Source organism: Anolis sagrei, chromosome 4 (assembly GCF_037176765.1).
Source record: "Anolis sagrei isolate rAnoSag1 chromosome 4, rAnoSag1.mat, whole genome shotgun sequence".
NCBI classification, from domain to species: domain Eukaryota; kingdom Metazoa; phylum Chordata; class Lepidosauria; order Squamata; family Dactyloidae; genus Anolis; species Anolis sagrei.
Genome location: NC_090024.1, coordinates 113,463,305 through 113,491,195, shown reverse-complemented (window position 1 = coordinate 113,491,195; position 27,891 = coordinate 113,463,305). Strand labels below are relative to the sequence as shown.

Genomic DNA, 27,891 nt, shown 5'->3' with positions numbered 1-27,891 from the left:
GCCACCGGGGGCTCCATAATTGCTGTTAATATATGTTTTTTATCTTATTGTTGTCTTGGCATCGAATTGTGTCTTTTGTAAGCCGCCCTGAGTCCCCCCTCGGGGGTTGAGAAGGGCGGGGTAGAAAGGTGCAAAATAAATAAATAAATAAATTTCTCTAGTGCCCCCTTGTGGACTCTGTCCGGATAATGGAGCAGTGCCAAAGTATTTTTAAAAATACATTGAAAACAACAGACATAATACACCCTTTTAAAAATCTCCATCTGCTGAAAGAAGTTAAAAACCAAAGACCTGCATAAATATAAAGGTATCTGTCTACTGTTGGATCTTTTGAGCTGAAATCCTGTATTGTGAGATGGAGGACAAAGGTTTTCCCCAGTGGAATTCTGCTCTCCCTTCCCTTTCTCACAAGACTCATCTTCCGTCTGATCTCCCTGACATTGTCATCAGAGAGGCAATGTCAGGGAGATCAAGAGAGATTTAGGGTGACCAGAAGAAATTTGTTGTGGCTGGGTAGAAGCTGGGAAGAATCTAGTTATGTCATTATACTGGATGCATTCCAACAAAGACTGTTACTACACCAGCCAAAAAACTCAGAACTATCTTGCTCCAGAGCTATCTCATATCCAGCATGCAGAGTTTACAGTCCTTTAGGAGTCCTGCCAAGTGATGTTCTGTCCTCCTGGGGCCCCCAACACAACTGTTTTGCCAGTATAAGCAGTTGTAAGCAGCTCATCTGCAGATGCCATGTTGGTGACATTGCTTCTGATGAAGGCGCAATAGTGTGCCCAGGCCTGTGATTATCAGAAGCAATGGCCCCAGCAAGACTCTGCTGGGATGCTTCCTGGAACTTCTTCTGGCTGGTGACATAGCAAAAACCCTTTAAAAAAAAACTCTGAACTGACCCAACTGTTTGCACTGCCACAAAGTATGGGAGAGTTCTGGAGCTTTGGGGAAGCTCTATGGCATCCCTGACTTTTTTAAAGTGTGAGACGTTAGGGAAAATTAGCCCTCTGCATCATGTGGACAGCTCATAGTCCACTGATCCTCATCCTGCCTCATTTGCACATGTAGATGATCCCTAAAAATGCTTCTGATATTGCACAAAAATCTGTTGGATTGAAAAAAAAAACACAAAAAGCTGCCTAACCAGAAGGGTATGGGGAAATATTTGTCTGATGTTCACTGATGGGTAACCAGCTTTAATCGTTCAGGTCAAAATTACAACACAAACCTTCCCAGACCTTCTGTAAATAGCCTTGAGTTTATGTACCCATTCCCAAAAGCCTCCCCCTCTTTGGTTAGACTATTAGGCAAACTGCAGCAGCACACAAATAGAAGGAAGAATTGATTAAAAAAAACCAAATGAAAGTACCATGTAGAATCATCCTCTGAAGTCATTACTAACTGGTAGTACAAATTCTTCTGTACAGACCAGTTGTAAGTTGTCTGGATCACTATGAAGTACTGGTTGGCCTGTTCCATTGCATTTCTGCTGTCAGGATGCTGTATCTCACAAGATGGTAAGACATTTTTTCCTCAAGGGGAACTGGTTACCTCTAGAAATATTATGTGTGTTTGTATGTGTGTTCTGTCGCAGGCTGGGCCTGTAACAGCTGTACCTTTCTATAGGACGTATACTTTAAGCCCAGCGGGAAGCCAGGGGCACCTCAAAGAGAGGTTCTCAGGGATTTTTCTGAAGTGATGGTCTTTAGAGTCTTTCATGATGCAACAAAGTCTTTATTATGGAACAAACAACAAATCTTCAATGGTTCAAACAACACTTCAAGGCTTTTTTAGTCTAGTCCTCGATGGACTGGTACCTGACTTTGATTAACTAAACTTTCTCTGTAGGAAAAATCCTTTTTAACCTCTCCCAGGCTGCTTTCTATCTATGCCTCATCAGTGTGGGACCTACTACTGACTCCAAATGTGTCTGGGTATCGAGTAGACCTTCCAGCCGAGGCTTGAAGATATTTCAGCTGGAGTTCCGTGGATCTGTAATGCTGTTCTCCCTTTGAGAATTCTTAGAAACTTCAGGGCTGTTTCCTCTGATGCTGTGAGGCTGAGAGGCTGTGAGCTCTCAGCCAGAGCTTTTGGGACCTTTCTCCTGGAATTTGTTTCTGTTTTCCCCGGATGTTATTTTTCCCTGGATGGTTATTGAGAAAGGAAGCTTTTCTACGGGATGAGCTGGTCTATGTCCTATAGCTTAGCTACCTTGTATGAGACTGCCCAAAAATGGCTCCTTTCCCTCCCAGAGCCCAGAACAAGGGGCGGAACCAAAGCTTAATTATGATGGACAGGAGGCCTGTCCTATGACTGCAAAACAGGTAACAGACAGAAAATAAAGTTGGAGCTCCTGGTACAGCCATACCAGCACAATGTGTGTGTACAAAGGAGAGGCCGTTACAAAAAAAGTGTCCTATTTTTTCCAACGTTTTCTTTCCTGAAAATTAAAAAAAAAATTGGATTATAGAACATTTCTGTTTAGAATGATAAATTTATTTTAAAGTAATATTTTATTCAAAAGAAAAGACAAAGTAGTAAAAGTTATAATACATAAAGCATTTTATTATATATAATGTTGACACTACACAGCTAACTTTCTAGCTATTACAGCATATTCCAAAACTAAATCAGAATACATGTACACAAAGAAAACACACATCTACATAGACCTACACACATAAGCTTTATGTGCAATTAAACAACAGGACAATTTTATCCCTTATTATTTTACTCCCTTAGATCATGCTATAATAATATAAAATAAATAAAATTTTATTTCTATCACCCTTTCTCCCCATGGGGACTCAGGGTGGTTTACAACAAACAGCAGCAAACATTCAATGCAGTAAAATGCAGGCTTATATTATGAGGGATAATATGACACTTCTGCTTTATGTAACACTCTTGCTATTAATGTGACCTCACAACCTCTGAGGATGCCTGCTATAGATGCAGGTGAAATGTCAGGAGAGAATGCTTCTAGAACATGGTCATATAGCCCGAAAAACCTACAACAACCCAGTGATTCCAGCCATTAAAGCCTTCAACAATACAAATAAATCATTTTTGCTGTTGCTGTTGTTGTTGTTGCTGTTGTTGTTAAACATCCATATGCAATAACACTATTTCATACTTTTGTTCGTATTTCTTGGTCCTACTTGAATGTTAAATAATAATAATAATAATAATAATAATAATAATAATAATAATAATAAACCTTTATTTATACCCCGCTAACATCTCCTGAAGGACTCGGTGTGGCTTACAAGAGGCCAAGGTCCAACACAACAAAACAACAACAACAACAGCATAACAAATACAACAGTAAATAACTAATAAAACAAGCAATAAACTTTAAAACAATAGCAATTAACATTAGACAATAACACCATGACACATTTAAAACTAAGGCTGGGCCAATGTAATGATTAAAATTTTTAAAATGCTGGGCATGACAGATGAAATGGATAGGTTTTTGGAGATAGGTGCAATGTGCAGACAATAATGTGTGTAATTCAATCTTTACTTTTATATCTTACACTGATCATGTGAATGGATATGTTTCAACGTACAGTCAGTCCCCAAGTTATGAACAAGATAGGTTCTATAAGTTTGTTCTTGAGCTGAATTTGTTTGTAAGTCTGAACTGTGCATTTTTAAGTGTAACATCAGCCAAATATATATTGATTTTAGCTTTGGATAGCATAAGAAAGTGTTAACACACCTGTGTTTTTTGTTTTGCTGTCTGTGCTCCTCTTCAGAAGATTTCACCTCACTTTCTGTCCCTGTGGTAATTGGAGTTGGTGATAAAGCTTCAGTGGAAATGCCTTTTCCCCACGATAGCTCTTCCAGGAGTGAATTTCCCTTCTGAGTGGTAGATTTCCTCTTCCTTCCTGTTGTCTCACCCCAGTTCTTAACTAGGAATCTCGGTTGTTGTAGATTTTTCGGGCTATATGGCCATCTTCTAGAAGCATTCTCTCCTGCCTGCATCTATGGCAAGCATCCTCAGAGGTTGTGAGGATGCTTGCCATAGATGCAGGAGAATCGTCAGGAGAGAATGCTTCCAGAACATGGCCATATAGCATGAAAAACCCACAACAACCCAGTGATTCCAGCCACGAAAGCCTTCGACAATACATTTAACTGGAAATCATTTGGATGTTTGTAACTCAAGTACTGCCTGTACTTATGCATTCTCTAGCGGTGGATTCATGATCATCAGTCAGTACTACCAAACTGAGAAAGATGGATGTACTATTCATTTCCAACCTCCAATAGAGCATCTTTGTAATATATATAATATCCCCATTTTTCTTCTTCAGAAACAATAATCTGTGTCCTCTTTGACATACCTAATGGTTTTTTTATGGAATCAACTGGAAGTTTTAATATTAGTAATATAACAACCTATGGCTGCCAGACTGGCTTCACAACTCCACAAGGACTACCCAGAGGAGAGACAACATGTCTTCTAGATGGATGGGTACCCAAACCAGAATGTATCAGTAAGTGCCTTCACTTAAATTAGATTTTTTTCCCCTCAGGCCCCATGTAGACTGCCATATAATACAGTTTCAGAATCCGGTTTAACTGCATTAATTAATTAATTAATTAATTAATTAACTGTTGTTGTGATGTGTGCTAGGGAAAGCATTTAATTTTGTTGTATGATGACAATAAAGTTATTCTATTAAACTGGATTACATGGCAGTGTATACTTATCTCGTCCAGTTTCAAATACTTAAACTGCCTTCTCAGATTTCATTTTATGGCAGTCTACGTGGGGCCCCAGGTAAGTGAAAGTAGATTAGCATCCTTAAGGACTGTCATCCACAGCATATAGAAATCTGATATTGGACAGCAGTGAAAATCTTATTGATTTAGCAGAGAAACACTTATGTGAAATTTTAAAATCCATTACTTGTGAAAACTTTCAAATATTAGTTATGGAACAAATTCTGGAGTCTTCTCAGAACTAATAATGAAGACAAGTGTTGTGGCTCAGCTGGAGCCTCAGGCAAGAGATGATGGGATTCAGATTCATGAAGATGTTCCTGTTGTTTTTGAAGACGAATCTGAGGAGATTCAGTTTCCCATGGTGTTGCAATCCAGAGCAGGGAACGAGGCCCTAAGATAACTATCCACCGCACTTGACTGTGAAAAACAATCCTTTTTTATTGAAGAAAAATAGTTATAAAATAAAGGAAAAATGCAAGTCAAAAGCAACAGCAAAATCAGCAAACATGAATTTAAATGGACAAAACAAAACCCAAAGCCACACTGTAAAATACTGGAACCCGTTAGCAATCCACTAACCGTGCTTGATATCCTAGAAATCTTTCAAGACCATGGCCAGGGAAACCGGGAGAACTGCCAAGGTCTTCATCAATCTGAAACGATGCCTGAACTGAGAAAGTCAGCCCGGCGGAAGGCACTTAAAGCCTAAGAATTGGTTCTGTGAACCGCCCCTCTGCTTTGAAGCCATTGTTTGTATTTCTTTTAATCGGGAAGACCTACGCAAGCTGAGTGATTTACTTCTGTCTTGCCAAATCTGGTCCCTTCTGTTCTCATTAAAGTTATCAGGTGCAGAAGGGAGTAAAAGGTCATGGCTTCCCTCTGAAACATTCTCATGAATACTGGTACTTTCATTTTCCAAATCTACAGAAGTTCCTTCCTCACTAATTTCAGGAACATTGGCATTTTCCAAACCTACAGAAGTTTCTTCCTCACTAATTTCAGGAGCATTGGCATCAAGAGGTACATTTTCATTAGCATCAGTAAATATATTTTCATTAGCATCAGGAGGAACAAACAGAGAATCAGGTTCAAGTTCAAACTCAGGCTGAACCCCAACACATGGCAAGAAATGTTTCAGATGATGTTTCTGATGTTGGTGAAACTAGCCAGGTGCAGACTGAGGATAGCTCCCAGCCTGACAATTCTCAGGCACCTAACGAGCTATCTGACTTTGAGAGCTATGAAGATTTAGATAGGGAGGATCGCTTACAATTCAAAGTTCGCCGCAGTGCGAGGCTTGCTAACAAGAGGGAGGTTAGGGGTCAACAGAATGCGTTCATGCTGGGAAAGTATATTAAACGGGGTGTTTGAAGGCCAATCTTTGTCAGTGCAACTTCTGCGAACAACCTGGTAACTTCTTTGGATTGCCTTGGCTTTTGGGCAATGTTCTTGGCATCCTGGAACTCTGTCTTGCTGTCATGTAATCTTGTTTGATCTATGTTCTTTGGATTATGCTTCATGCTGTTTGCTATTGAACTTTTGAAGCTTACTTTTGCATTTAAGACTTTTTCCTTTCCTTAATAAACTACAAAATCTTCAGCCTTTGTGTGGTTTGGTGTTTGGAGCAAGGTGACTCTACTCTGAGCTGCGACAACAAGTCCTAGAAATCATCAAAGAGGTGTATGCCATAAATGTTTTAACTGGTGCTTCACTGTGATGTGTATTAATGACATAAGATCAACATGTTGTAGACATTTATAAATTCTTTGCATAGTGCACTTGTGCACTGTGTGATAATTTCAGATATGTTTCTGACTATCTCACCATGGGTTTAGTTCTAGTCAAAGACTTATGTGAATTTCAGTTGACCCTATTGAAGCTCCTCCCTGATTAGATCAAGACTTTTTTTAAGCCTAATACATTTTTGCCAGTCAAATGCCAATTCTGCTTCTGACATATGCTACCTGACTCATGTCACTTCACTCAGTAGGAAAGCTTAGCAAAATCCACTTCCTCTTGCAATGCTTTGTTGTGCCAGCTGTCAGCTCTGCTGCTGTTATTATTATTATTATTGACACAAAAGAACAGTATGTCACAGCAAACAAGATATATATGCTGGATTTCGTATCACAAAATCACAAGTCAAACACTATCCAAGCATCTAAGTCTGTGTGATGATGATTATGATGATAATGATGATGATGATGATGATGATGATGATGATTATTATTATTACTTGTATTAATAAGACCTGCATTTTGTTTTCTTAGAGACGTGTCCAAAGCCAATGGATGGGAACATTATCTTTAGCACAACTAAACCAGCTGCATTACTGCAGGAAAAACTGATCTTTGAATGTACAGATGGACATGAAACCATTAATAAGAAAAGAGGTGGCCAAGCAGTATGCACACTGACAGGATGGAGTCCAAAGCCTCAGTGCCTATGTAAATTGACACAGTATTGTTGTTGTGTAATATAATTGCAAGTTTTGGTTAATTGTTTTAAACAAGTGGTTGCCAAAAAGTCTAGCATTTTCAGATGATGCCTTAGTTTTCAGTTATCTTATTGGTGGCATGTGTGTGTGTGTGTGTGTGTGTGTGTGTGTATAATACTTAAGGGCGTCCTTAGGTGTTCAAAAACGGACAAACCACCGGACGAAATCTCACCAAATTTGGCCTGCTAATACCTCTTCCCCCAAGGTATGACCAACAACCCTCAAAACACCAATACGCAACAACACAAACGCACAATACCGTAAAAACACGGAGCATGCTCAGAGGCCTCAGGAGGAATACAATGAGGAGGAAGGACTGCATTTCCCAGCTTCCCCTGTGCCCAAGTCACCCTCCGCATGTGCACTGCCGCCTGCATGCCTCCCTCTACCCCATCGCTCTTGCCGCTGCCTCACATACACACATGGAACAAGACCAGGAGAGATTGCGAGCCCAGCCTGAGAAAGCCCACCAGGCTGATGTAAGCACTAACGGCCGGGGAGGGCATGGAAGCTAGGGGGGGCAGCCGAGGGCAACAAAAACAACACAAGACGGGAGGCCCGCCGTCTTCTCCTAAGCCAGGGCCTCGATTTCTACCACGGACCGACGCCCCTCTTGCCTTCAGTGGCCTCCATACCTGCCCGGTGGGAGGTGGGTATCTCCCAACTGCTTCTCCTGCCCGCTGCTATCTCACTTTTATAACAATGTACTCCTCATTTCTGCGATTTATGGATTTCAACCACACTTGGCACACTGAACTCCCATGATCAACAGATAATACTGGAAGGGTTTGGTGGGCATTGACCTTTTGTTTCAGAATTGTAGTACACCTACATCCAGAGAGCACTGTGGACTTGATCAATAATGGATCTGTACCACACTTGGCACGAATATGAACCGCTAGTTTTCTATATAAATGTTCTTGCTTACATTTCTTTCCTATTCATATTTATATACATAGGCAGGCAGCAATGTGAGGAAGTAGACTTAAGGTGCATACACACTGTGGAAATAATGCTATTTGATGGTATTTTAGCTGTCATGGCCAAGGGTTATGGAATCATGGGAACTGTAGTTTGGTGAGTCACCTGCACTTTTGGACAAAGAAGACTAAAGAAGTTATGAGAATACAGCTTCCATTATTCCATAGAATTGATGCAAGAAGTGTCAAACTGCATCAATTCTAAAGTGTAAATTGATGTGTCATATTAATGTATGTAGTTTCTTATTATTTTACATACACATCAACCTTAAGGGAGGGGGTCATATGCTGCACTCTTTTGGAATCAGATTTATTATCATTTGCAAACATTGCAGGTGGATTTTAAGCACAGTTCACAAATTTAAAATGTCTTGCTGTACATTTTCTTCAGCTATAGAATGTGAAATACCCATTCTGGAGCATGGACTCATTCATCCAAGAAAAGATCAATATGTGAACAGAGATGTGGTGAAATTTTCCTGTATCAGAGGATACACAAGAGTGGGTTCTGACTCTGCGCAGTGTTATCACTTTGGATGGTCCCCACCACCTCCAACTTGTAAAGGTACACATTTCTTCTTAGGCTGCATATCCCTCCTCATTTTTGTGACCTGCTTTCCAGGTTTTACCCAGATTTATCTTGCTATATGTATGTCACATATTTGCATCAAAATACTACTTGGGGAATACACGCCCTCAGCTATTCCAAGATCCTTCTCATGCTATATTTGAGTAAAATACATTTGGTATCGTAGATGCCTTTGACTTAATTTCTAAGACGCCATAGACAAAACTCCCTTGTTTTGTACTAAGTTTGGAAACTCCAGTTGGTTCAAAGTACAGCAGCCCTATTGGTTACAGGAACATCTAGGAGTGAGCATATTACACCTATCCTAAAGTCATTCCACTGGCTATCAATTAGTTTCTGGGCAAGGTACAAAGTGTTGGTTTTCACCTTTAAAGCCCTATGTAGTTTGGGTCCAGGTTACCTAAAGGATCACCTTCTCCCATACAATCAACCTCAAACACTTATGTTCTCTGGAGGGCAGTTACTCCAACCAACCAAACCAGACTGGTGATGATCACCCAGAAGACATTTTCATTGGCTGCCTCAAGACTGTGGAACAACCTGCCAGAAGAGCTCTGACAGGTTAAATGAGCTGTTGGAATTTTAAAACTATCTAAAGACCTATCTCTTCCAGCCAGTTTTTAAGCAAGTCTCATTTGTTCAATCTTTGTTTTGTTTGCCACAGTAGTCCACGCTCTGGTTACATCCCGTATAGACTACTGCAACGCTCTCTACGTGGGGTTGCCTTTGAAGACTGCTCGGAAGCTTCAAATGGTCCAACGCTCGGCAGCCAGGTTACTAACAGGAGTGGCACTCAGGGAGCATACAACTCCTCTGTTGTGCCAGCTCCACTGGCTGCCAGTTTGCTACCGGGCACAATTCAAAGTGCTGGCTTTAGCCTATAAAGCCCTAAATGGTTCTGGCCCTACTTGCCTCTCCGAACGCATCTCCTCCTATGAACCAACTAGGACATTAAGATCATCTGGGGAGTCCCTGCTCTCAGTCCTGCCTGCATCACAGGCGCACCTGGCGGGAATGAGAGACAGGGCCTTCTCAGTGGTGGCCCCTTGGCTGTGGAACGCCCTTCCTATAGATATCAGATCGGCCCCATCCCTATTGGCATTTCAGAGGAAAGTGAAGACCTGACTGTTCGAACAAGCATTTGATTAAGCAGTGTAATCAATATAGGAACACGGATTAATGGATGATGAAATTGGATTCTGATTTTACTGATGAGACACTAATGATTGTTATATTGATGTTTAATTGTTGATGATGCTGTTGTTTTAACTGTCCCATAATCGTTTTATGATGTTGCATTGAATTTTGCTGTTGTTAACCGCTTTGAGTCGCCTGAGGGCTGAGAAAAGCGGTATATAAATGAAGTAAATAAATAAATATTTTAAACAAATACATTTTAATATGTGTATATGTGATATTTTTACAATATTTATGTATTTTAGTTATTATGTAACCTGTCTTAAGCCATGAGGATAGGTGAGTAAGAAATAAAATAAATTAATAAAGATAAAAATAAAATAATAATAATAATAATAATAATAATAATGCAAAAGATAAAGAGTGAATACCATAAAAATACAATGCAGAGCAGAAGAGAAAACTGGCAAAAGAAGGCTCTCCGTGGACAGTTCATGGGGAAAACTGAGAGTAAAACTGAGAAAGAAAAAGCATAGATGTTGCTCACGAATGGAACTATGAAAAAGGAGATGGAGGGCCTGATTCTGGCAGACCAAGAACAAGACATTAGAACAAATGCCATCAAAGCCAAAACTGAAAAGTTGAAAACAGATCCCAAGTGTAGACTCTGCAAGGAAGCAAATGAAACAATAGATCACATTCTCAGCTGCTGCAAGAAGATCATGCAGACAGACTACAAGCAGAGACATAACACCGTTGCTCAGATGATTCATTGGCACTTGTGCCACAAATACCATCTGTCTGTGACAAAGAACTGGTGGGATCACAAGCCTGAAAAAGTTACAGAAAATGAACGTGTCAAACTACTCTGGGACTTCCGAATTCAGACTGACAGAGTTTTGGAGCACAATACTCCTGACCTCATAATCTTGTTAAAAACCCAGGTATGAATCATCGATGTTGCAATCCCAGGTGAAAGCAGGATTGAAGAGAAACAACTGGAAAAGCTGACATGATACGAGTTTTAAAGATTGAACTGCAAAAACTCTGGCACAAGTCAGTAAAGGTGGTCCCAATGGTGATCGGCATACTGGGTGCAGTGCATAAAGAACTTGGCCTGCACTTAAACACACTCAGCGCTGACAAAATTACCATCTGCCAGGTGCAGAAGGCCACCTTACTGGGATTATTTGCCAATACATCACACAGTCCTAGAGACTTGAGAAGTGTCCGACGTGTGATCCAATACAACAGCCAGCAGAGTGATCTTGTCTGCCATGGACTCATCTTGTTGTGTTTCAAACACTGACTCAGGTCAGTTTACAACACGATTCATAAACAGTAGTTTAAAAACATCACACCATATAACACACTAATACATAAAATACATTAAAAGCAATCATATAATTACATAAAGCCAAGTCGTCGCAATGAAATCACAATTCATTACCATCCGTCTGTGTGGCCAGAAGTTCTTGACTCACTCATCAAATGCTAAATTCCAGAGCCAAAAGTCAGGAGAGAAGGGGCAGTTTTAATCTCCAGTGGGAGAGAGTTCCAGAGCCGAGGGACCACCACTGAGAAGGCCCTGTCCCTCGTCCCCACCAGACGCACCTGTGAGGATGGTGGGACCGAGAGCAGGGCCCCTCCAGAAGATCTTAACAACCTTGATGGTTCATAGGGGAGAATCCGTTCGAACAGGTAAACTGGGCCGGAGTCGTTTAGAGATTTATAGGTCAACACCAGCACTTTGAATTGTGCTTGGAAGCTAATTGGCAGCCAGTGGAGCTGGCACAACAGAGGAGTAGTATGCTCCTGTTAGTAATCTGGCTGCCGCTCGTTGGACTAGTTGAAGCTTCCGGACAGTCTTCAGAGGCAACCCCACGTAGAGAGTGTTGCAGTAGTCTATACGGGATGTAACCAGAGCGTGGACCACCGTGGCCAAGTCAGACTTCCCAAGGTACGGGCGCAGCTGGCGCACAAGTTTTAATTGTGCAAAAGCTCCCCTGACCACCGCCGAGACCTGGGGTTCCAGGCTCAGCAATGAGTCCAGGATCACTCCCAAACTGCCAACCTGTGCCTTCAGGGGGAGTGTAACCCCGTCGAGCAGACTGTAACCCTATGCCCTGTTCGGCCTTTCGACTGACCAGGAGTACCTCTGTCTTGTCTGGATTTAGTTTCAATCTGTTGGCCCTCATCCAGTCCGTTACAGTGGCCAAGCACCGGTTCAGGACTTGAACAGCCTCCTTAGTAGCAGGTGGAAAGGAGTAACAGAGTTGGACATAATCTGCGTACAGATGACACCGAACCCCAAAACTCCAGATGATCTCTCCCAACGGCTTCATGTATATGTTAAATAATAATAATAATAATAATAATAATAATAATAATAATAACAACAACAACTCTTGAGTACAAGGGCAGGTTTTGTTTTCCATTGTTTCTCTACATGTTTGTTTAGGTACAGAAATAGGATGATGTTCCCCTATCATGCACTCCAATAGCTCCAAACTTAACACAATATTTCTTCTTTCTAGAAAATGTTACCCCTTGTCAGCAACCACCCAGGATTTCACATGGCAATCTTATTGGTGACCTTCACGAAGAATATCAGCATGGGGAGAAGGTGGCTTATGAGTGTGACATCCGTTTTGGAATGGTTGGATCAAGCACTGTAAAATGTGTTGATGGAGAATGGATGTTTTTGCCATCATGCATAGGTAGATGTCCCATAGGTTATAGTCCAGAGGCCACTGAATCTTGTCTATTAACTCTGCAGTTCAGTCAAAACCGCCTAATTAAAAGTGAACGGGGAAGGAAAACAAACACACAATAAATTATTGGTAGGATGTACATTTCTTATTAAGCATTGCCAGAGAGCATTTGTTTCTACATAGATGAAGATTTTATGTGATGATTAAATAAAAGCATGAAGGCTTCTGTTACAAGTGTTTGCACTGAAATGTTTTTGCATATTTGGGGAGGGGGGTTGTATCTATTTAAATTCTGGAATAGAAAGATATTTTAAAAATACATAAAATACACATGCTAGCACTCTATGCTTTAAAACATTAAGGCAACGGCAAGCCAAAATATTAGGCCTGGGCGGTTTCGTTTCGTTAATTCGTAATTCGTTAATAATTCGTTAATTTTTCCAATTACAAAACGATAACGAACCATTCTGGAGCAATTATTTAAAAAAACGAATTTTTAAATACGTTTTGTAAATGCTTCGTATTTCGTTATTGTATTCGTTTCGTTATTGTTCTGAGGTCGTTTTGTTATTATTTCTGCATGTCTGGGCCAGTTTCATGGTTTAATTAGTGAAAAAAAATTATAATATCACACCAACAGTCAAGAACAGAGGGAGAGGGAAGCTTCAGAAGTTTTTGGAGGTTTTTTAGCATATTTCGCGGTCGCGTCCGCCATTAACGAATTGATTCGTTATTGTTTCGGAAATCGATTCGTTAATTTTTTACCATTTACGAAATTTCGTAAATATCAAACTTTTTAAAAGGAAAATTTTGTAATTATTTTAAATAACGAAACGCAAAACCCCCCAAAAAACGAATCGATTTTAGAAACAAATTTTTCCGTTGTTACCCTGGCCTACAAAATATGTTTAACCACTCCCAAAGGGTCCTACTAAACACTTTTTAGTCCATTTAGAAGATAATCTAGACCAGGGTCCTCAAACGTTTTAAACAGAGGGCCAGGTCACAGTCCCTCAAATTGTTGGAGGGCTGGATTATAATTTGGGGAAAAAAAGCATGAATGAGTTCCTATGCACACTGCACATATCTTATTTGTAGTGCAAAAAAACCTTCAAAACAATACAATAATTAAAATGAAGAACAATTTTAACAAATATAAACTTATTAGTATTTCAGTGGGAAGTGTGGGCTTGCTTTTGGCTGATGAGATAGTATTGTTGTCATGAATGACTTTTCAATAACTTTGAAGCATAGGTTCTTTTTATTGCAATTTCCAGTGTGAGAAGGTATATCAGATTACAGAAAACATTTAGACAAAGAATGACATTGGACGTACAGACATACAGATTCTATGCAACTACATTGGATTTACAATTACATTGGTTAACAAACGAACCAAGGGGAATTACATTTTCACTCAACATTCACACCACATGTACACGCATTCATCCACATGCATCCAACTATTACTATATCCTTTCTCCCTCCTTGGAGAAGCACCTGTTAAGCCAGACCCTGCTTTCCTGCAGCTTGCCAACGCATAGTTCCATAACTTCCATAATGCCAAAACTTCAAAACGCTGAGATACCAAAACCTCTTTCCCTAAAAACAATGCCAAGGACCAGACCTCTGTTTTCCATACAGCAGAACCTGACTCCCTGCACAAAATCCAAGACTCCAAAAGCGCACTTCTTCCTCTTCCCTTGAGAAAGAAACCCCAAAGTGACCGGACTGCTTCCGTGTAGATCTGCCACTATCTGAATACACCATCTCTCTCCTTCCATGGAGCAGAGCATGGCGGGTGGAACAGACTCCTCGGTCTGCCATGATTTGAGCATTATTAGACTGAGTCTTTTATAGGAATATTCTGTTGATGTAGTCCCAAAGTTGTAAATTAATGATAGACATCTTCCATCCTGGATCCATCTCAGTTTCCTGGCCAGATGTTGATCTTCTTGATTGGTGTTGATCTTATGTTGACTTCCTTCTTAACATAAGGAAGGTTGCAAACATTTCCTTTATTACTGTCCCAGTTCTTATCACAGTTTACTCTTCAGATCTCATTAGCAGGTTTTAAACACAAAACAGCAAGCAGGTAGTTAGTCATTGCAGGCCTTAATATTGTACTGGTATTTCCAAAATTATTAGCTCCATCCATACATCCTTCCATTCTTCCATTCATTCCCACACATCATTATTAAATTCACATTTCTCAAATCTGCACATTGAATTTCTTATTACATATTTTGTTGTTGTTGTTGTTGTTGTTGTTGTTGTTGTTGTTGTTGTTGTGTGCTTTCAAGTCATTTCAGACTTAGGTTGACCCTGAGTGAGGGCTGGGTAAATGACCTTGGAGGGTTTTATCCAGCCCTCAGGGCTTAGTTTGAGGACTCCTGGTCTAGACTGTTGAAATAAGTTTGAAGATATTACGAAAAACACGTGAGGGATAACTTTAGATGTGATGTGTTCTTAAATCAGCTCTGACTTATGGCAACCCATAAGGTTTGTGGCCAGGTTTATTCAAACGGATTGTGCTTTGTCCAAGGTTGAACCATTTACTAATTAAATATATATTTTATAGCCATTTAACTTTCTCAGGACACTTGCAAAATTCCCAGATTTTCATAATAAAAATAAATATCTATATTTTATGATAAATTTGAGTACTCTGATAAACTGGGACTGGCAGTTGATGCATGAAAATATTGTTTAGTCCCTGAAAACAATTAATTGAGAAATACGTTGGAAAGGAAAAATGTTAGAGCTGGTAAATCTCAGTGAGACAGAGACTAAATAATGTTTGGTTATTTACTCAGTCAATTTCCAAATCTCATTTTAAAAGACCAGTCAATAATTTGTGACTAATAATAAGGAAGAGTTAATCATCATCATCATCATCATCATCATCATCATCATTATCATCATATTCAATTACTTATTAATCGCCCTCCATCCGAGAATGCTCTAGGCGATTTAAAAGCTGAATTGTAAAAGATAAAATACATGCATACAGAAATTAAAAACTAACAGAGATAGAATGCTCTAGTAAAAAGCCAGGTCTGAAGTGCTAGAGTAGAAGGCCCTAAGTCACGCATGGCTCTCAAATAGGGCGTCAAGTGAAGGGGTGAATAGAGCTTATTAGGAAATTATTAGTGCCTATTGGGAAAATGCTGAAAACTGTAAAAGCCTAAGGAAGAGTCTTGTCCTTTGCCATAGAAAAGGGGAAAGGGCAAGAAGAGAGACAGAGTTTTGGAAGAGAACAGGAAAGAACAGGATGCAGAGCTGAAGGACAAGGGACAGGATGACATCTAAGGATCTGCAGTCATAACATGGATGCAGGAGGCTCTTAAGTGGGTGAAAGGGCTCTGTCCTTGTAGAGTTGAGAGGAAGGAGGTGAAAGAACATGTTTTTGAAAGGAAGTTTGGAAGAGGGGTGGATCTGTTCATGATCTGTTCATGACACGGCAGAAAAAGGGTATAAGAATGATATTGGAAAGATCAAATGGTACAGGCAGCCTTTTGAAAGACATCTGATTGTCTTGCTGTTTCTGTCCAGTGCGGCCGCACTTGAAATAAAGAGATTTTGGCTTCAAACCTCACGGAGACTAATCGTCTTTTTTAGATTCACCACGTTTGCCTATTGAAATAGTTCCCTTCAAAGGAATTCCATAAAGCCGGGGCAGAAATAGAAAAAGCCCTGCATCTGGTACTTTCCAAGTGTTTTGATTGATTGTCTGTTGTTTTAAACAGAGGAAGAAAAATCATGTGGACCACCTCCCAGTATTACAAATGGGCATCCTGTCATTGTTGACAAAAACAAATACTGGCATGGTGAAACTGTGCAATATGTTTGTGACCAAACCTTTGTCATTCTTGGGACCAACGTAGCCAGGTGCCTTCACGGACAGTGGGAAGTACCTTCATGTACAGGTAAGCTTACTACTTAAAACCAACTAGATATCCTAGACCAAAGATTTTCAAGCTGACTTCTTCCTGCATTTGAATCTTTAGATGGTGCAGCAAAATGTAGACGTCCAAAGAATGCAAAATTTGTACCATATGCTCCTCTTACAAAGATGTTTGACAATGGCACAGCTGCAAACTATATGTGTGGTTCCAGTCTTCATATAACACAATGTAATCATGGAAAATGGTCACCTGAACCAGAATGTAATGGTATGGTTTTGCATGTTCTATCTGAGTCAGTAGTTTCTAAAGCAGAGTGAGAGATGGGGCCACCAGGAGTAAAAAAAAAAAAAGGAAAAGGAAACAGAATACTTTGGGGGTGTCATCTTGATTGATTGCCTGATGAGGCACAGTTTTGTCAAAAATGATGCAGAGCTACTTCCGGTGGGGCTTTGTGCTGGCTGAGTTGGTGAAGTGTTCTACAATGGGGAAATCTGAACACAGGAGACTATCCATATTCAGATTAAAAATACTGGGGACAGTCCGGGAGCATGTTGGGAAGGTACAATTTCCAGTATGTGATGAGCAAGCTGGTGATTTAGGTCACTGGGTGACAGATTCACCCCACTGCTCCACAATTTGCCTCACTGCCCTATGGATTCTCCAAATCAAAGACTTCCATGTGATAAGGGTACTACATACTTCCCATCATCTATGCTCATGCAGTACGAAAACAGTTACAGAGTTGACTCTCCGATACACATATCCTTCTTAAAGATCAACTAACACATGGCACAGTTGTGATAGAAGTAGCAAATAAACTAATTTTAATCAATGGATTTTACACCTTAAGATTGCCAGAAAGAACTGTATCCATTAGTTCTTGGCAGATGGTGTGACATTATGTAAAATCCTGTAAATTTGGACTGTCTTGTGCATGGGAAAGAACAGCAAGCTAGGTGAAAGGTAGATAAATTCCAGAGATTTTTCTTAAACTTTTACTACACAAACATCCTCACTACTTTAAATTCTAAGGAAATAATCCAGATGATTTTTGAAACAGAACTCGTGCAGAATTACAGAGGAAGTTATTTGGATCAAGGAGATGCCTTTATGATTTGAATCAAATCATAAAGATGTGAAACCTAGGAAAGATATTAATTGCATATGCAGTAGACCAGAGGTCCTCAAACTATGGCCCGAGGGCCGAATACGGCCCTCCAAGGTCATTTACCCGGCCCTCACTCAGAATCAACCTAAGTCGGAAACAACCTGAAAGCACACAACAACAACAATCCTATCTCATCAGCCAAAAGCAGGCCCACACTTCCCATTGAAATACTAATAAGTTTATATTTGCTAAAATGTTCTTCATTTTAATTATTGTATTGTTTTTAAGTGTATTTTGCACTACAAATAAAATATGTGCAGTGTGCATAGGAATCCATTCATTTTTTTTTTCCAAATTATAATCTGGCCCTCCAACAGTTTGAGGAATTGTTACCTGGCCCTCTGTTTAAAAAGTTTGAGGACCCCCTACAGTAGACTATCAGTTAACTAGAATTCTCAAGCAACTGCTTAAAAATGGAAGAAATAATACTTTACAAAATTAAAATTAAAATGAAATCAATTTTATCACAAATGTTACATTAAGTTAAGTTGGCCCTTTTAAAAACCTTTTTAATTAATATATTTCAATATTAATATTGAGTCAATATAGAATTTATGGTATGGTACAGTATGAGGTATAGTATTTGTTAAATCTATTTTGATAGTAGTTCCTTAATAACAAGTTAATTGGCAATCCCCATGGATTGCCAATTAACGGCATCATATTAATGAATTTAAAGTAGTGAGCTATTCTGTTCTTCAAGCATTTTTTCATAATCTTGTTTGCTTGCCTTTTAGTTAAAGAACTTTGTCCACCACCCCCTCAGCTTCCTAATGCTATCAATGAAATTGAGATGAAAAACTACAAAAGTGGTGAAGAGATAAGCTTCACGTGTAAGAAGCATTTTCGTCTTCAAGGTCCCCAAAAAATATTGTGTAAAGATGGAAGTTGGCAGACGCCCCCACGCTGCGTTGGTTTGTATTAGCTATGTTTGCTTTCATTTAGAAAAACTGTGAAGAGAAAAATACAAATGGCAATGTGACAAAAATGTCTTTCATGTACTATATATGCATGCACTTAAATGCTTGATAAAATATACAATTATATAAATATAAATGGTTATAAATATACATTAAAACAGGTTTAAAACACGCTCCAAATCAGTCCAAATTATGATCCATAAAATCTCAACTTCACCAATAAAATCCATCTATTCTATGAACGCTTGCTCCCATAGCCAGGATTTAAGGTTCTTGTGAATGTTTGTTCATGTTAGAGGATTTGTAACTGCAATAGAAATAATCTAATAGTTTCACTTTGTTTGGTTCATTGACTGTAGATGCAGAAGGAAGATGTGGTCGCCCACCTTCTATAGAAAATGGAGATATTTCAGACACTCTAATGACAGACTATATGTCAGGTGCAACAGTGCACTATAAATGTTTACTGTTCTACCGAATGGAAGGAGTCCCAACAGTACATTGTCACAATGGTACCTGGACAGAAAGGCCAAGGTGCACAGGTATAAATTGAATAGATATTCATTATTGTTTTATGTTGAAAATGCCAAAATATTTTGCTATGTATTTTTGTTGAAAATGCCAAAATACTTTTATAAAAAAAAGTTGGTTTCATATCATTATAAATGGAAACAACTAGATTATGGAAACAAAGGAAAGTCATCACTAGGCAAACTAGGCAAACTCCAGGAAATAAAGCCCGACTGCTCATTGGAGGGAAGGATACTAGAGACAAAGTTGAAGTACTTTGGCCACATCATGAGGAGACAGCAAAGCCTGGAGAAGACAATTATGCTGGGGAAAGTGGAAGGCAAAAGGAAGAGGGGCCGACCAAGGGCAAGATGGATGGATGGCATCCTTGAAGCGACTGGACTGACCTTGAAGGAGCTGGGGGTGGTGACGGCTGACAGGGAGCTCTGGCGTGGACTGGTCCATGAGGTCACGAAGAGTGGGAGACGACTGAACGAATGAACAACAACAACAAGGCAAACTATCCCCAATTCTAATTCTGCAAATTTTAGTAGAGAATAATCAAACTCTTACTGACAAAATTTCTTCTGCCACTACAAATAGCAAACTGTATGTCCAGAATATTTAAATGCATAAGCAAATAGATCTGACCCATAGGTACAATGTCAAAACATTGAGTTTTTCCTTCTTCAAACAAAATTTACCAAAATTTATTTCCCCCACTCACCTCCACCTCCATTAGTCAGTTTGTATTCTTGGGAAAATCAAAGTTTTGGGAAAGAAAAAAAGCTGCTCAATATATGAAAGTGTTCAGCCCCAAAAAAAAACTAGGTCTGTAGCAAAGGGGACCATTCTTGGGCTTGAGAGTTTGATGGGATCAAAGTCAATTCTTCTCACAGATCAAGCTTGGCTTTCTTTTTTGGAATTGTAACTCGTCATATCGCCAGTTTTCTAGTGGGGAACTGCTTGCCCTTTAATGTCTTATGGGATGACATAGACAAGCCTTAGCTGCCAATCTCAATGGCCGAAAAAAAGAGGGAAAAAGAAATTTACCAAAATGTATCACTTCTCCCCACTTCCTTAAATTCTCCTTGTATTTGCAGTTGTATTGATTGAATCTGGAGAGGCCCTGCTCACGATCCCACCTGCATCGCAAGCGCGATTGGTGGGGAAGAGGTGGTGGCCCCTCGACTCTGGAACTCGCTCCCCAATGATATTAGACATGCCCCAACTCTGGCAGTCTTTAAGAGGAGCCTGAAAACGTGGTTGTTCCAGTGTGCCTTCCCAGAATAATGAACCCTAAGCAACATGTCCCTAATCGCACGTTACTAATGATCTAGGATTGTCTGCTCGCCCCATTTCTTTCCAAATACCCATCCTAGTCATAGATCACCTTGTCATGCCCAGTATTTTAAAATTTTAATTATTACATTTGGCCTGCCATAGGTTTTTAATGCATCGTGGTGTTATTGCTATTGTTTATTGCTTTGTTTATGAGTTTTTTATTGTCTATATTGTTGTGTTGTTTTATTGATGTAATCGGGCTCGGCCTTTTGTAAGCCGCACCGAGTCCTCCGGGAGATGGTAGCGGGGTATAAATAAAGGTTTATTTATTATTATTATTATTATTATTATTATTATTATTATTATTATGTTTGCGTGCAATTTCACACACCCAACACAAGTTCACTCATATTTATTCATGTGTAATTTGAAAAAAGAGAGGAATCTTGATGCTTTTCATTTCTTCCTGATGAGAAACTGAAAGATACACTCATGTTTTCATTAATGTTAATGATCAAATCATTTAAAAAAATAAAAAATAGTCAGTTAATATAGCCTTTCATTCCATCTGCAATGTTTTTCTCTCAGCCATTGGCTATTTTTTTCCATAATGGCTAAATAAACAATCAGAATGTTGTTAGTCAGTTAGTGACATCAACCAGTTCAGTCAGGTTATTGGTTGTGTTTATTAGTTGCTGTGTATGGAGTGTGCATTGGATTCAAACAAAGCATGAAACCAAAACTGGATTGGGCTAATTCAAACTGATTCAGGTAAGAGATTCTTCTGAAACAAACCATATCTGAATCTGAATACTCCTAAAGATTTGTTGACAGTTTGTCTCTGGAGGAAGATGCATAATGGAGATCAATTATCTATCCTCAAATGCATATAAGGAAAACTTCTGGCGGGGCCCCATGCCATAGGTTAAGTCAGAGCATTGTATTCTGCCACCGCAGCAATGCAGGAGGCTTCCCATAATGTATAGCCAACAATGTGGGGAAGCCAGGAGGTGGACACTCCGCCCCCCTTGGGATGAGGTGAGGGGAAGCTGGGCAATGCAGAATGGAGGGCCATGCCCTACATCTGACCCCAACAGATTTGCTATGATGCATGGCAATTCTCACACTTAATGTGATGAGGTCATCAGATAAGTGATTCATCTAAACAAACCATATCTGAACACTCCTAAAGTATTATTGATGGTTTGTATCTGAAGGAATATATATAATGTAGATTGATTATCTAACCTCAAGTGCATATAAGGAAAACTTCTGGTGGGGCCCCGTGCCATATGTTAAGTGGGAGCATCGTATTCTGCCACCACAGCAATGCAGGAGGCTTCCCGTGTTGCATAGCCAACAACGTGGGAAGTTGAGACGTGGACACTTCCCCCCCCCCCCCACCTTAGGATGGAGTGAGGGTGAAGTTGGGCAATGCAGGGTGCAGGAGAACAGGTTACCCATGCCTTAGACATGGCCCCAACATATTTGCCACAATGCATGGCAATTCCCACCCTTAATGTGATGAGGTCCTCTGATAAGAGATTCTTCTGAACCAAACCGTATCTGAATCTGAACACTCCTAAAGTTTTATTGACAGTTTGTATCTGAAGGAAGTCCAGTAATGCAGGTCAATTATCTGTCCCCAAGTCCGTATAAGGAAAACATGATACAAAGAGAATGAACTGGAGTTTCGGAGTGCGATGTCATCTGTACGCGGATGATGTCCAACTCTGTCACTCCTTTCCACCTGCTACTAAGGAGGCTGTCCAGGTCCTGAACCAGTGCTTGGCCGCTGTGACGGTCTGGCTGAGGACGAACAAATTGAAACTGAATCCAAACAAGACAGAGGTACTCCTGGTCAGTCGTAAGGCCGAACAGGGTATAGGGTTACAGCCTGTGTTGGATGGGGTCGCACTACCCCTGAAGACGCAGGTTCGCAGTTTGGGTGTGATCCTGGATTCATCGCTGAGCCTGGAACCTCAGGTTTCAGCGGTGACCAGGGGAGCATTCGCACAGTTAAAACTCGTGCGCCAACTGCGCCCGTACCTTGGGAAGTCTGACTTGGCCACGGTAGTCCACGCTCTGGTTACATCCCGTTTAGACTACTGCAACGCTCTCTACGTGGGGTTGCCTTTGAAGACGGCTCGGAAGCTCCAGCTAGTCCAACGCTCAGCAGCCATGATACTAACAGGAGCGGAGTGCAGGGAGCATACAACTCCTCTGCTGCATCAGCTCCATTGGCTGCCGATTTGCTACCGGGCTCAATTCAAAGTGCTGGCGTTGGCCTATAAAGCCCTAAATGGTTCTGGCCCAAGTTACCTATCCGAACGTATCTCTGCCTATCAGCCCGCCAGGACCCTAAGATCTTCTGGGGAGGCCCTGCTCTCTATCCCGCCTGCTTCACAGGTGCGGCTGGCGGGGATGAGAGACAGGGCCTTTTCTGTGGTGGCCCCCCGGCTGTGGAACGCCCTTCCCATGGAGGTAAGATCAGCCCCCTCGCTGATGGTGTTCCGAAGAAGATTAAAAACTTGGATGTTTGAACGGGCATTCGGTTAAACAGTGCAATCAATGTGATGATTACAGGAATTGGAAAATTGGACGATGAATTGGATCATGATTCTAGTTATGAGATGCATTGTGTTATCTATTGTTGTGTTAATATTGTATATTATGCTTTTGTGGTTTTATATTGTATATCGTTGTTGATTTTTATTCTTGTTGTAAACCATGTTGAGTCGCCTGCGGTATACAAGTAAAGTAAATAAATAAATAAATAAATAAACTGAATTTCTGAAATTTGAAATTCTTATGGAAATGATTTTAGCAGGGTTTTCCAGTCATCCTGCTGTGCAAGAAGGCGATTGCAGTGGATTTTGAAATAGAATTATCAGTTGTTGAGAACAGAATGTTTATACACAATCATCTATCATCCATAGCACTTTAAACAAAAACAAAAATCAGGCAATTTTGAAAGTTGAAAAAATATGTTTGAGATTTATTTTTATTACTAAATCCACTGGGTTGTTCAGTCACATGAATTTGCGATGGATTTTTGTATCTAATCAAGTGGCAATTTTTTTTCACCAGAGGCTTGTACAATAACTGAAGAAGATATGAGTTATAACAATATAAGCTTGAAGTTGGCAGTGGGTCCAAAACTGTATATCGAATCTGGAGAAACAGTAGAGTTTATCTGCAAAAAGGGCTATCAGGCAAATCCAACCTCCTCTCCATTCAAAGCACTCTGTGTTGCAGGCAGGATGGAGTATCCAGTATGCATAGAGGTATGTATACAACAGTCAATCATAATAGTTTACAGTTCAAGACAGTTTCCTTGATTCATTAATGGAACTATATAAGCATTCAAAATCCAAACGTCAATATAAATTATGCCTGCAAAAACCAGTAAACAGATGACACATTGTATTATTGAAGGCTTTAAAGGCTGGAATCACTGTTCTGACTTGCACACAAATTCAAGTTAAGAACTAACACCCCAGAAGGAATATTTATCTCCTATCTCTATACAGAAATCAAAATATGTATGGATATATGCATTAGGAATGTGTAAAAAATACTAAGAGGATTGCAAATCGAAAGTGTTTTGTTAAATCCATATTTACAACCTGATTTAAGACACACATAGAGAGACACACAGAACCACCCCATTGGGCACAAATTAATTAAAACACCAACCTCTGGGTTTTTGTAAAGAAGTTTGTTTTTTGTATGTCCTCTCTCGCTCTTCATCTGCCTCCCTCTCCTTTCTTGTGTCCTCACGGCAGTGGCAGGGCTGCTCGCCCCCCCTCTCCATCAGCCTCCCTTTTGTGGCAAGCCTCTCACCTGGTGAAGGACAAGACCCTGGGAAGGGCTACAAGCAGGTCCTGCCCTGTCCTGGTCTTGGGGCAAGCCATGTGCCTAATGGGAATGGCCAGCGGCCATTGACAGAGTATCATCTTCTGCCAAGTGCATGGCTCACTGCAAGGGCGAGGCTGGTGGTGGTGGTGGGGGGGGGGGAGGCATCCTATTCTGCCAGAGGCAGGGAAGGGTCTGCTCACGTAAGGCCAAGCGGTGGACGGAGAAGAGCCAATCCAAACACCATGGGACCTCTTTCTCCACCACTTAGCTCTTGTAGATCTTTTTAATAGCAAAAGGAAAGAAATAAGAAATTTCTCATCACTTAGATATGACCTGGACACCTTAGGAATTGTTCAAAACAGAATCAAAACAGGGATCACACAAGTTTTGTAAATACAAATGAAGCAGATTTTTGGAGTTGTGCACACATCTAATATGTTTAGATGTGTGCACAATCACGTGTGGTATGTTTGTACCACAAAGGCTCCTACATAGTTTGATGGATCTGAACCAAACTTAGAACACATACCCTTCATTACTCATCTTAATGTAATTTGTGATTTCAACCTCCCCAAAAGCCCTCTTTTGTGGCAAGGTCCAAATAAAAAATATGTATGTAATGCTCAGATGTAATGATAAGAGGAGGATACAGTCAGTCCAAAGGTTATGAACATCTAAGTTTGTCTTTAAGTTGAGTTTGTTTGTAAGTCGGAACAGATACATTTTTTTTTCAGTGTAACGTTGGCCAGGGTTAACACTACAGCCACGTGGTGTTTATTTTGCTTTCTGTGCCCATTTGGGAGATTTCACCTCACTTTCTGTCTCCGTGATAATTGGATTTTGAAAAATGTATATTGTTGTGGAAACAAGGATTAGTGAGAAAGCTTTTGCTGAGACAACTTTTCCCCGTGATAACTCTTTTAGGAATGAATTACGCTTCTGAGGGGTAGATTTTTATCACTTCTTGTTGTCTCATCCCCGTTCTTGCAGATGAGTTGTTTGTAACTTGGATGTTTGTAATTGAGGGACTGCCTATATATTGATAGAAAAATTAACTGTGGCCACTGGTATGTTTCTATGCCATGGCTCAGATGCAAACACAAGAAAGCAGTATATAAATTGAAGGGATTGGATTAGATGGTAGACAAAATGGCTTTCTCTAGAAAAGCCACACTGTGAGATTTAACATGTTGCAAAAAAACTGAATTGTTTCTTTGACTGATGAGTTTAAATCCTTTTAAACTCAAGTTTTAAAAGTGTATTTAAACTCACCAGTCAAAGAAGCAATCAGTGTATTCAAAAATATTTTAAATGGGAAGGAGATTACCAAGCTTACATTGGGTCTGGGATAGTGTGGCTCAAGATCAAAAGAGTGTGACGTACTCAAGGCAACCATTTAAGAAAGTATTTCAAAGGGGGGTTGTCTATATCTTCCTGTGAGGCTGAGTGTGTGACACAAAGCCATGAGAGTGTGACTCACTCAGGACAAACATTTATTTATTAGAAATGCTTGTGGCTAATTTTACAATTATGTGACTAGTCCCATTAGAAAATCTATACCTGGCCAATTTAATATAGTATCTCCATATATTCTTGTTGCCATAATCTTGGGGGGGTTTTTTATGTTTAACTACAACCCGGCTTTTGCGCTTTCTTCTTTCACCTTGATTAGAAAGCTCCTCAGCTCCTTCTCACTTTCGACCATCAAAGCGGTGTCATCTGCATATCTAAGGTTGTTAATGTGAAAGAAGAAAGTGCAAAAGCTGGGTTGCAATTAAACATAAAAAAACCATTATGGCAAAAAGAATGACTGACAACTGGGAAATAGAGGGAGAAAAAGTGGAGGCAGTGACAGACTGTATTTCTAGGTGCAAAGATTACTGCAGACACAGACTGCAGCCAGGAAATCAAGAGACGCTTATTTCTTGGAAGGAGAGCAATGACCAATCTTGATAAAATAGTGAAGAGTAGAGACATCACACTGGCAACAAAGATCCGCATAGTTAAAGCAATGGTATTCCCCATAGTCACCTACGGATGTGAGAGCTGGACCATAGGGAAGGCTGAGCGAAGGAAGATAGATGCTTTTGAACTGTGGTGTTGAAGGAAAGTGCTTAGAGTGCCTTGGACAGCGAGAAGATCCAACCAGTCCATACTCCAAGAAGAAGTATGGAGGGAAGAATAGTAGAGGCCAAGATGAAGTACTTTGGCCACATCATGAAAAGAAAGGAAAGCTTAGAGAAGAAAATTATGCTGGGGAAAATGGAAGGAAAAAGGAAGAGGGGCCGACCAAGGGCAAGATGGATGGTATCCTTGAAGGAGCTGGGGGTGGTGACGACTGACAGGGAGCTCTGGCGTGGATTGGTCCATGAAGTCACAAAGAGTCGGAAACGACTGAATGAATGAACAACAAAATCTCCATATATGGAAAGCAGTATGGTTTAAAAAAAAGTAGGGAGGAAGAGTAGCGGTTTTGTGATTGGCAACTCTAGATTCTCATCCAAATAGGATATATATAAATCATACTATAGTTTGTTTATGGAAACAGTCACATGTTAGAAATACATCAGAAACTTTACTGGATTACAAATTAAACTGTAGCCATGCAAATGTAGGTTTCACGAAGTCTATGCATGAGAATTTATATCTTCGTTACTTCTTTTGTCTTTAACAGGCGGATTGAGTGAATCCGAAGAAGCATACAGTAGCTACTTGGAAACATCACAATTTTCCAAACATCTTTTTTTTTCAAAAAGCCATATGGATCTATTGTTGTAGTTATATTTTCAATAGTTAATAGATAAATTTTGAAGAAGGTGGTGACGCTGTTGCTTTGGGTTAATTTATCCATGCGGAGCTTTTGCAGGAACTACTCTAGGTTTTACAGGATCTGACCAATGTGCTGAACTTATTTTGGAAATAGAATTTGGCACCTTGAACAGCTTCCACAAAGTTCAAGAGTAGCTCTCATGAAACACAGCATGGTTTTGATATCGAACGCACCCCCTCCCCAATCAAAGTATCAAATTGTATGAACTTGATACTGTGGCAAAGCATTTCGCAGGTTAACATAATTTTTATATTATCCAAATGAATTATGCCAGCCTATGACAGTCCGGGGAGATTCAACAGCAGCCACCAGCACCCAGAGAACACTTCTATCCCCTTTATTCCTTTTAATTTTAATAAAATGGAGTTACTTTTAACTTTTGCTTCTCAGCCTTTTTCATTACATGGAATCTTTTCTCTCTCCTCACTTCCACATTCCCCAGCTGTGCCGGCAATGGCTCAGACCACATGGTCCCCAAACCTTCCATGGCTTCATGTGTCCTCCCCGGCCCCCAGAGAATCCCAGGACAGGGTCAGCTTGTGACCCCAGCCACCGGGCAGCCCCGTAAGATGTCCCCAACCCCCATCACCACCTTCCAGCCACTCTGGGAGCCCCTGTAGGATCCCAAGCCTCATATCACCTCTTCTTTCTCTCTGCCACTCATTCCCACTCTTCCTCAAGCAACCAACTGACCCCATAATCCTTTCCCTTACACCTCATCCCATGTCCCATCACTCATGTCAACCC

At 40.3% G+C, this 27,891-nt stretch overlaps 1 protein-coding gene across 2 annotated transcripts; it reads left to right on the top strand.

The window, feature by feature from the left end:
• The first annotated feature begins 1,289 nt into the window (after nucleotides 1-1,289).
• Nucleotides 1,290-27,520, top strand: LOC132774433 (complement factor H-related protein 5-like). 2 transcript variants are annotated; one of them, XM_060774543.2, is made up of 11 exons: nucleotides 1,291-1,523; nucleotides 4,332-4,514; nucleotides 7,017-7,193; nucleotides 8,615-8,788; nucleotides 12,487-12,669; nucleotides 16,413-16,592; nucleotides 16,674-16,838; nucleotides 18,477-18,653; nucleotides 19,019-19,201; nucleotides 23,544-23,740; nucleotides 26,989-27,520. In XM_060774543.2, the coding sequence occupies exons 1-11, from the start codon at nucleotides 1,460-1,462 to the stop codon at nucleotides 26,995-26,997; spliced, it is 1,692 nt and encodes a 563-aa protein (XP_060630526.2). In that variant the 5' UTR covers nucleotides 1,291-1,459; the 3' UTR covers nucleotides 26,998-27,520. The 2 variants fall into 2 exon arrangements, with proteins under 2 accessions (XP_060630527.2, XP_060630526.2); XM_060774544.2 differs by lacking the exon at nucleotides 7,017-7,193 and having other exon boundaries at nucleotides 1,290-1,523.
• The last annotated feature ends 371 nt before the right edge of the window (nucleotides 27,521-27,891 follow it).

Bases quoted from the DNA above. Each gene is read 5' to 3' on its own strand.
- LOC132774433 (XM_060774543.2), top strand. From the start codon at position 1,460: ATGAAGTACTGGTTGGCCTGTTCCATTGCATTTCTGCTGTCAGGATGC. The intron at 7,194-8,614 runs GTAAATTGACAC...CATTTTCTTCAG, and splicing joins TCCAAAGCCTCAGTGCCTAT to CTATAGAATGTGAAATACCC. The intron at 8,789-12,486 runs GTACACATTTCT...TCTTCTTTCTAG, and splicing joins ACCACCTCCAACTTGTAAAG to AAAATGTTACCCCTTGTCAG.